Source organism: Poecilia reticulata, chromosome 18 (genome assembly GCF_904066995.2).
Source record: "Poecilia reticulata chromosome 18, P_reticulata-male-v2, whole genome shotgun sequence".
Lineage (NCBI taxonomy): Eukaryota > Metazoa > Chordata > Actinopteri > Cyprinodontiformes > Poeciliidae > Poecilia > Poecilia reticulata.
In genome coordinates this window covers 23,159,606-23,170,038 of record NC_088847.1, presented here as the reverse complement: position 1 = coordinate 23,170,038, position 10,433 = coordinate 23,159,606, and the positions used below count along the sequence as shown (strand labels likewise).

Below are 10,433 nucleotides of genomic sequence, written 5' to 3'. Positions count from 1 at the left end.
TTTTCAATCAAGCTTAAATATTTATTCATAAAACTCTAAAGTCCTGCTACAAAAAAAAAAGTCTGTTACTGTAAAATCTTACATCTGTAATTTTACATTTCCCCCTTTAACAAACTTTGTTAAATCCCTTATGGTATATATATAAAAAGAAAGAACAAATGTACAGAGACCAAGTCTTATAGTGTCTTTGGTACAAACTGTCAGTAATATGTTTAATTACAGTTCCCAGGATTCTCTCAAAATTTTGTGGATTGTAGTTTTTTACAATTAAGTTTTCTTAGTTAGAATTTATTTAAGTTGGTTCAGAACCAAAATCTGTAATTCATTTTTATATTTGGAATTGTTTAATTACGTTGGTAATTGTTAAACCCTCCCATTAATTTGAGTAATTAAAAACACATGGGAGGTTTTGTAAATGTTTTTTTTTTATTATCACTTTTTAGAGCTTGAAAGGTCAAATTAAGATTATTTTCGTTTTCAAATAAGTTGCAAGACATTTTAGTCGATATTTTGTTGCTATTTTTTTCAAGAAATAAAGGATCTATATTTTTTACAAAACAATCAAGTCAGAAGTGCGTGCAAATCAAACCACCTGTTGGAGTTTTTGGTTCTGGAACATAAGAAGGTCACGACAGTATTTAACAGAATAAACAGTTTCTTAAAAATATAACTTTCTGACAATATTTGTCTACAGATCCAAACTGTCCATCCCGAAAGTCTGACTTTCCACGACTATGGAAGACGTTTCTTTCTGAACAACAAAAAGTTTTACAGCAAAATAATTATTTTACAACCTGAAGTGCAAACAAAGAAACACAAACAAAATAAAAACCAATTGGAAGTACCTACTTATTTTTACTTTATTTACAATAACATACTTACTAGTTAGCTTAAGAGGCTAATCTAGCAAATTGGTTAGCAAGCCACTAGCTGCCTAGCTCGGCTAGTTTCTGTTGGCTCCCAAAACACCTGGATTTTTAACCCTAATAAGTTTTTTAAATATGATGCTCCCTGGACATGAAACTTGCAAAAAGTTTGAATTTTTTTGTAGAATTAGCTTCATTTCTTTTTGTGTATTATTCTCCAACAACTTTGCTTTTTTTTCTTTCTCCTTCTTTCAAGTGGCCAAATAAAATGAAACAATATTGCTTTAGAATATTTTCAAACATCAATCCTTTTCACTTTGCCTGCATTTGCTGATTTACCAGTTAGCTTGAGATGCTACATTAGCTAGCTAGCATGTCGCTAGCTGCCTAGCTCAGCTAGTTTCTGTTAGCTCCCAAAAATGACTGGATTTTCAACCCTGGTAGGTTTTCTAAACTTGATTCTCCGAGGGGAAAAGGAGGACATAATATTTACAAATTTCAAAATTCATACAATTAAATTGCAAATTTACCTTCTTGAACGTTTCGGACAGCTCCGATGACAAAATGATCGTAATTGTGGGCAATTCTGACTTTGACTGAACTTTAGTTTAGGGAACTGTAATTAAACAACCTTACTGAGAACTCAAAGCAAATTTATTATTGGCATAAAATCTGTCTCAAGTGTTACTGAGCAAACATACAGACATTTACAAACTTAAAGCAAGTCATGAAACAAAAACAGAAGCTACCACTGCTGATGGACAAAAACCTTCATCTGAGTTGTATTTCTAGGAGTTTTGTTGAAACTGAAATCAATGAAGAAGCTGAAACTAGAAAATTATATAAACAAAAAGTAAGGCACATGGTGTTTTTCCCATCAATCTCCTTTTCTAGCAAATAAAAACATCTGTATTTCAAATTAAACTGGAAGAGGGGAAACGTCCTTAACCAGCAGCAGTAAATATATAAAACATAGTGTATATATTACATTATTAGTGTGTGATGAGACGTTTGTGTACAGGGAGGAGACATCGCACCGCAAATCTCCTGTTTTCATCATCCAGCAGCGTCACCCTACAGGGACAGTCTCTTCCTCATTTCCTTTTATTTATCCGCTCATCCATCCATCCATTCATCCATCCACTTATCAGTTTATCAGTTTGTTGTATACCTGCAACAGAAAGATTTCATAGTTTTAATACTTTGGAGTATTTCAACTCCAATTGTTTGTCCTAAGCAGTGACATAACCACACTTGAACACTAGAGCAAGAAATCCCAGGTTTTTTTTTGCTCGAGTGTAATAAAAGTGCCTGTTTGGTAGGGAAACGTCTGCAGACCATGAAATGAAGAAGACAATTTAATCACACATGCCTAAACAAAAAGCTAAGTCTGTGAAATGAGCAAGCTAACCACGAATAACACACAGCTAAAAGACAGCATGCTAGAAAAGAAAAGCAAATTAGTAAAGCAGAAAATAAATGAAATCTATGGTGAAGGTATTTTTGGTACCTTGCAATGATGTGTGTGACCATCCTGTCTGTGATGCCCGGACAAACTTTTTCAGCCATCTGGATGTTTCTCTCCAGCTCTTCGATAGCCTCTCGCTGCTCAGAGTGCTCCTTGTGCTGCAGCTTCAACTGCACGAGACAAGAGAGACACTTCAGTGTTTACATTTGGAGCAAGATTAAATATTCTGTAGGCACCACTGTTTTTAACTTTCTCTAAATTAAATCAAATATGAGTTAGCTTGACAGGCTAGCAAACTGGCTAGTTTCAGTTAGCTCCCCAAAGTAGCTGGAGATCATAACCCTGACAAATGTCCAATGAAAACTTTAACATGTTTTATGTTTTAGCCACAGTACTTAACTAGCTAGCTAGGTCAAGAGGCTACATTAGCAAAGTGGTTAGCAAGCTGCCTGGCTCAGCTAGTTTAGAAATCTAAGAATTAGAAACCTAAACCCTGATAGGTTTTTAAATATGAAATTTACAGAACATCTGACCAGTCAAAAAACAACCAGTGTAAGGAGGCGGGTCTTAGCGCTGTCAAACTCATATATTTGCTGCTAAATGTGCTAATGGCGGAGAAACAACAGAAAAACTGTTAATCTGCCATCAGTGTTTGCCATGATAAGTAGCCTTAGCATCCATAAAAGGCTATGCTAGTTGTAGCCTAGCAAGGGGAAAAAGGGGGCAGGCTGAAAAGCCCCACAACATTATGATTGACAGCACTAAGTCCCGCCTCCTGGCTCTGATCGGTTGTTTCTAGTTAGCAGAGAAGCTCAGTTTTTTTCAGATTGTCCATCTCATAGCATGCTGTCACAACATAGTGACAGTTTTGGCAGATATGTAGAAAATATACATGTTTTTTTTTTTTAATGAAAGTTAAATAATGCAGCTTTTTAAAGTTGTACCAACAGAGTTTATACAAACCTCAGAGAAGATGGGAGAGATGAGTGTGGACAAACTGGACGATTTACTCAGCTGATCCTGGGTCTGCAGAGATGAAAACAAAAGAAAAACAGAAGTTCATCCACTAAAAACTGAGCTGTTTAGAGTGATATAAAACTGAAATGATCATAAGACTAAATCAACAAAGTGAAGTCAGCTGACCGTTCCATTGAGGACCTTCCTGCCTTCAGGCTTCTTCTTGCGAACCGTGGTGAACGACCACTCCGGCGACTCGTTGTTCTCCTTATTGCTGGATTCGCTACACATGAAAACAATCAAACTCTTCCTGAGGGGTTCCAGCTCTCAGTTTGAGCAGCAGTGAGGTTTCTGTCTGCAGTGCTCACCTGTCTGAGTCGTCGGAGCTGCTGTCGCTGTGCCCCTCCTCCCTCCACCGCCTGTACCTGTCGATCAGCTCGCTGAGGTAGGACGTCTTCTTGCAGTGTTTGACGATGAACTTGTGTTTGAGCAGCTCTTTGGCTGTGGGACGCTGCGTGGGCAAACGGCAAACTCCAATAAAAGCTTCGCTTCAATTTAGAGAGGAATAAATACAAATAAAAAATCTAAAATGTATTTCATTTCAGAGCTACAAAAGGACAAAATAAACTCATTTACCAGTTCAGGCTTGTTTTGTGAGGATCATAAAAGAGATATTACAGGTTTAAACCACTAGATGGCAGCAAATTTAAACTCATTACACAAAAGGAAGCTGTACTATTATCAGTTAATGCATAATGGTACAACTTTATGCATTTAAAGTTATTCAAGGCAACTTTCAGTTACTTTAAATGTTAACTGAAAGTTTTCATATTGTACATAATTTACTCACATTTTAATTACGACAGAATATTGGGACAATAATAAAAAAATTTAATAAAACAAAATTATGAGAATAAAGTCATAAAACTACAAGACAAAAGTCATAATGTTAGAGGATTAATGTTGTAAAATGACTATTACTGATTATTTTTGACATTATTCTCTTATGAGTTTATTCTTATGATATTACAACTTTATTTTTGTGCTATTTTAACTTTATATTCATAACTAACTTTATACTCATAATATGATTTAAGACTATATTCTTGTAATATTACAAATTTACTCTCATTTTTATGATTTTATTCTAATAATATTTTGACTTTACTATGGTAAAAAAAATAATAAAGAATTTGGTCATTTTTTTAACTTCATTTTTGCAATATTCTGACTTTTTTCTGGTAATTTTATGACTATTTTTTATAATATTTTTATTTTCTTAGCATGGTTTTAATACCCTGTTATATTTAATAAACACATATATGAACATAATGTTTTTTATTATACTTAAAACACCAACTTTATTAACTTATGATTTTATTTCCAGCTAATAATTTGCTGTAAAATATGAATTAGCTGTAAAATATCCCCAAACATGGCCACTGAATTCAGTTTGTTCCATTCTAACAGTTGGACCTTAAACGCTGATAAGAAGCAAAACGTGTGTGTGCGGTGTGTGTGCGGTGTGTGTGTGTGTGTGTGTGTGTGCGGTGTGTGTGCAGTGTGTGTGCGGTGTGTGTGTGTGGTGTGACTTACAAAGGACGGGTCCTTGTTGAGGCAGGACTCTGTGAAATCTTTGAAGCTCTTTGAGAAATCTCCGGTCAGAGTCGGAGGAGGAGATTTGGGGATGTGGAACAGAACCCTCATGGGATGCATGTCGGAGTTCGGAGGCTCTCCTTTGGCGAGTTCGATGGCGGTGATGCCCAGAGACCAAATGTCCGCCTGCAGGGAGACGCAGAGGTCGGTTTGTTACGCCATGAAGCTTCACACAGAGTTCACAGAAAGAAAACACTTCAAAATTTAAAACGATACATTTATGGCAAATGTTTCTACAGCAGGAGGCTTTTAAAGGAGTAATCTGCAAAAATATTAAACTGGAAGGAAGGAGGAGCCAAGGAGAGAAAGAAAGGAAGGAAACAAGGAGCATAATGAGGTAGGAAAGAAGGTAGGAATAAAGGAAGGAAGGAAAGAAGGAAAAATGAAGGAAGGACAGAAAGGCATAAAGGACACAAGGAGGAAGGAAGAACAACGTAAACGAGGAAATGACGACAGGAAATCCAAACATGTCTTTACACTTTTCACGCCTTTTTCCAAATTAAAAATCAATTTCAGACTTTCATGCTGAACAGGAACCACAACCGTTTCACCGAAAGCAAAACTTAATTACAGCGCAAACACACGTCCACTCCTGCAAAAAGAAAAAAACAACTGCAGCATCCGCTTCTTAGATTTCACGCCTTCTCGTCTTGCTTCGACAGCAGGTGAGAAACACACACCTTCACACACACCATAACGACACCTTCACACACACCGTGACACCATCACACACACCGGCGAGCTGATCCAGGGTCACGTTACCGCAGGTCGCTCGGTTACTGTCTGATTCAACCGTCTGTCGGCTCTGTTACGACCAAACACGCCCACCATATGGCGCCGTGTCGTATGGAACACCAAACATGTCCAAACTAACATTAGTACAGCTAGCTAAAACTAACAAAAACTGAGAAATGTTTTTAACTGAAATAAAATAAAATTAAAAAAAACGGTAATTAATCTAGAAAAATTATAACCAATCAGAAATATATTGTGCATTTAACACAAAAAATACTGAAATTATCGATGTAGTACAGTCGTTTTTGTGTTTATGAATCCATTTATTAGCCTTTCAAACTCATGTGAAATAGATTTTTTCCTCACACAAGCATTTAACATCAGCTGCCTGCAAATTACAGCGTTCCATACTCTACATCCACAAAATGGCGGCTGCAATAGTTTGGCGAAAACACCAGAATGAGGTTTTGTTCAACAATAACTTAATATATAGACTTTTTTTAACTGTTGAGTATTTATTAAACAATCACAATACTTTAATCTTTTTGAATTGTGCACCTAAAAATTGACCAAAGTATAAAAAACCTAAAACTATTACCATAACTAACAAAAACAATACAATATTTTACTAATAAAACTGGCAAATACGTTCTAAAAACTAATTAAAACTAACTGAATTGGACAAAACAAACTCAAAACTATTATTTAAACACCTTCAGAAAATCAGGACATGAATGCATTTTATTTTTGTTGAGATTTTGCTTGAAAGCAGCCGAGAACCAGACAGACCAGTTTGCTACAGATTAACTACTAATTAGTGAGCGTTTGGGTGAGAAACAACATTAAGTTAATGCTAAGCTAAACATTAGATTCTTCTTACCGAGCAGACAAGAAACTCAAAGCTGTAAGTAAAAAAAACACACTAACCATTTTGTTTTTACAAAACATCTGGTGTTATAAATGTTTTATGACCTGCGTAGCTCCGCCGACATGTTCTCATGTCACTATTTTCCCCTTTAGAGTGCAAGAAAATAAAAATAAGAGAGCTAGCACAGCCAAATAAAAGCCCAAAAGCAACTTTCACAACCAGCTTTGTTTTTATAATGAAGCAGCCTGAATTTCAATCAGGTACGTCAACACCACTCAAGCAGGAAATCAGCTGACTTACTAAGCCTCCAGAGCATTAGAAAGTGGGAGAAATGAGAGTTAAACAAAATGCTGGGATTTTTACACCAAAATATGGCTTTAATTTAAGGAAAACAGTCGGGAAAAACACAAAATATCTAGTAAACGGCAGTTGTGTGGATGAAAATGCCTCAAGGTCGAACAAGGAGACTGGTTTAGATGATAGAGAGCACTTTTTTACAACCAAGGTATAAAAAATATATCTTTGAATGTAGAACATGTTGAGCCTTGAAATCGATGACCACACCAGGTGCCAATTCACGCAGGATTATTTTTGTTATTTTCACTGCAGCTGTTGTCATTTTTAAACCTTCAGTAAAAACTGCATTCATTGCCTCATTTGTTCGTACAGTCATGGCCAAAAGTTTTGAGAATGATTCAAATGTCAATTTTTTACAAAGTCTACAGCTTCAGTTTTTATAATGGCAATTTGCATAAACTCCAGAATGTTATAAAGAGTGATCAGCTTAACAGCAATTAATTGCAAAGTCAATATTTGCCTAGAAATGAACTTTATCCCCCAAAACACATTTCAACTTCATTGCAGCCCTAAAAGGACCAGCTAACATCGTTTCAGTGATTGCTCCATTAACACAGGTGTGGGTGTTGATGAGGACAGGGCTGGAGATCAATCTGTCATGATTAAGTAAGAATGACACCACTGGACACTTTAAAAAGAGGCTGGTGCTTGGCATCATTGTTTCTTTCTCTAAAGAAACATGTGCAGTCATCATTGCACTGCACAAAAATGGCCTAACAGGGAAGAGCAGCTAGAAAGATTGCACCTCAGTCAACAATCTATCGCATCATCAAGAACTTCAAGGAGAGAGGTTCGTTCCATTGTTGCCAAAAAGGCTCCAAGGCGCCCAAGAAAGACCAGCAAGCACCAGGACCGTCTCTTAAAAGTGTTTCAGCTGCGGGATCGGGCTACCAGCAGTGCAGGGCTTGCTCAGGAATGGCAGCAGGCAGGTGTGAGTGCATCTGCACGCACTGTGAGGCGGAGACTCTTGGAGCAAAGCCTGGTCTCAAGGAGGGCAGCAAAGAAACCACTTCTCTCCAGGAAAAGCATCAGGAACAGACTGATATTCTGCAAAAGGTACAGGGAGTGGACTGCTGAGGACTGGGGTAAAGTCATTTTCTCTGATGAATCCCCTTTCCGATTGTTTGGGACATCTGGGAAACAGCTTGTTGGGAGAAGACGAGGTGAGCGCCACCACCAGTCTTGTCTCATGTAAAGCATCCTGAAACCATTCATGTGTGGGGTTGCTTCTCAGCCAAGAGAGTCTGCTCTCTCACAGTCTGGCCTAAAAACACAGCCATGAATAAAGAACGGTACCAGAATGTCCTCCGAGAGCAACTTCTCCCAACCGTCCAAGAGCAGTTTGGTGATGAACAATGCCTTTTCCAGCATGATGGAGCATCTTGCCATAAAGCAAAGGTGATAACTAACTGGCTCAGGGAACAAAACGGAGATTTTGGGTCCATGGCCTGGAAACTCCCCAGATCTTAATCCCATTGAAAACGTGTGGTCAATCATCAAGAGACAGGTGGACAAACAAAAACCTAGGAATTCTGACTAAATGTAAGCATTGATTGTGCTGAATGGACTGCTATCAGTCAGGATTTGGTCCAGAAGTTGATTGAGAGCAGGCCAGGGAGAATTGCAGAGGTCCTGAAGAAGAGGGGTCAACACTGCAAATATTGACTTGCTGCATTAACTCATTCTAACTGTCAATAAAAGCTTTTGTTACTCATAATATGATTGCAATTGTATTTCTGTATGTAATGAAAACATCTGACATACACACACGAAAACCAGAGGGCAGCAGATCATGTGAAAATATAATATTTGTGTCATTCTCAAAACTTTTGGCCATGACTGTAGAACGTGGCGATATCAAATAGGATGAAATATTTCATAAAGTATATTAGCCATGGTCTGTTAAATTTGAACAGCGCCAATTATGTAAAATTAAACTGACACATTTGCTTAGTCCTCTCTTTAAATCGGGTAAGAAATAAGGACGCTACGACCATTTTGGTGACAAACTTCTGCTTATCCCGAATTGTAACGGTCTGGTTTGCGGACGTGACTCGGTAACTCACAGTAATGGCGCCTGCCGGAGCGCCGCTAGCGTTAGCGGCGCGCCTGCCGGAGCGCCGCTAACGTTAGCGGCTACTAGACGATGTCCAAACTAGTCAATGGAGAAATCCTTCAACCGCTAAAATCTGACGCCACTCCATTTTGTTTACATTTTGTGAAGGAGGAATATGCGCTGGTCTTCTTCGGCGGTTTTGTGTCGATTCCTTCAGTTGTACTTGGTGCAGCGCCCCCACAGGCGAGGTGGGGAACTGCTTTTTCATTTAGTTTGGATCGTTGACACAGTGCAGTGTGAAAGCGAACCGCAGCAACTGAAAATGTAACAAATGTCACAATCGAACCGAGTCCACCGGACAACAACAACAACGTGAAACTGACACAGGATGAAGCTTCTTGCATGCACACGCTCAGAAAATTAAATCTGAGCAGAAAGAGTTTTGCTCCTTCTGTCAACTTGTTCTGACAGCTCAAGTTTTACAGAACAGTGTATTACCAAACTACATGGTATTTCAGCAAGTTGCAGTTTGTCTCCCTGTGCTTTGGAAAGTAAACAACTTCGCTCTAATCAATGCAGAAATACAGCATAAGATTTAAAGCAAAAAAATAATAATAGTAAAAAAGGCAACAAAATAAAATGTTACTCTTTAAACCAGAGGTTCCTAAACTATGACATCATTATCTTTTTCAAACTCGCACTACAAAATATTTTAAAAATATATTGAATTCTACAATTGTTTTCTTCGCTATTCAATAATTATTACATCCATTTAGCACATTCTTTCATAAGAAAATATGTACTATTTTTATATTAAACCCAGCACATTTTATTTAATCTCCACAGTTTAGGATTTTTGCAGCAGAATCCTCCTTTGGTCTTTTTCCATTTCTAGCTTAAGGAGCAAAGCAACTTGCAAATTGAGCTGGTAGCCAATCAGAAACATAAATGTGGCAAATAACGTTTTCCTGACAGTAAATGTGATTTATTGACACATTTCCATCTTCAGTAACACATATTACATTTATAATTTAGAAATGTGTTGGATTCCATTGGTTTTTCAAGTGACACTGCTTTTAGACATCAGGTTAGGCACAGAAAACACACAGACAGCAGGAGATGATGATCCACACACACACTCACACACACACACACCCAGGTGGATTTGCCTGGTTTGGACACACCCTCTGCAGACGTCATCCTGCTTTGTAATGCCATTACTAAACCAATATTTACCCTGCTATTCATCAGAACCAGTTGGTGCATTTCATCCTGAGATGGACCGACTGTGGTGAAAATGTTTGAGTCAGCTGGATTCAGAGGCTGCCAGGGAATCCCAGTGAACAGGGGAACCTCTTTGTGTGGGGGGGTAGAGGTCAAAGGGCACAGAGTTTAGAGTGGGGGGGTCGGTACTTTCAACCATATGCAAATAAAACTGCAAGCGCTTCGGAAATAATGCAAAACGTCCTC

At 37.9% G+C, this 10,433-nt stretch overlaps 1 protein-coding gene across 1 annotated transcript in view; it reads right to left on the bottom strand.

Annotated features, from left to right (window-relative positions):
* Positions 1-1,502: 1,502 nt before the first annotated feature.
* stk26 (serine/threonine protein kinase 26) overlaps positions 1,503-10,433 on the bottom strand; it is a 35,558-nt gene continuing 26,627 nt past the window's right edge. Inside the window, exons 7-12 of the mRNA XM_008435744.3 lie at positions 4,888-5,073; positions 3,660-3,802; positions 3,478-3,574; positions 3,298-3,360; positions 2,377-2,504; positions 1,503-2,037 (exon numbers count right to left, since the gene is read on the bottom strand). Coding sequence (XP_008433966.1) covers positions 2,022-2,037; positions 2,377-2,504; positions 3,298-3,360; positions 3,478-3,574; positions 3,660-3,802; positions 4,888-5,073 — 633 coding nt within the window. The 3' untranslated portion in view covers positions 1,503-2,021. The remainder of the gene's footprint in view (positions 2,038-2,376; positions 2,505-3,297; positions 3,361-3,477; positions 3,575-3,659; positions 3,803-4,887; positions 5,074-10,433) is intronic.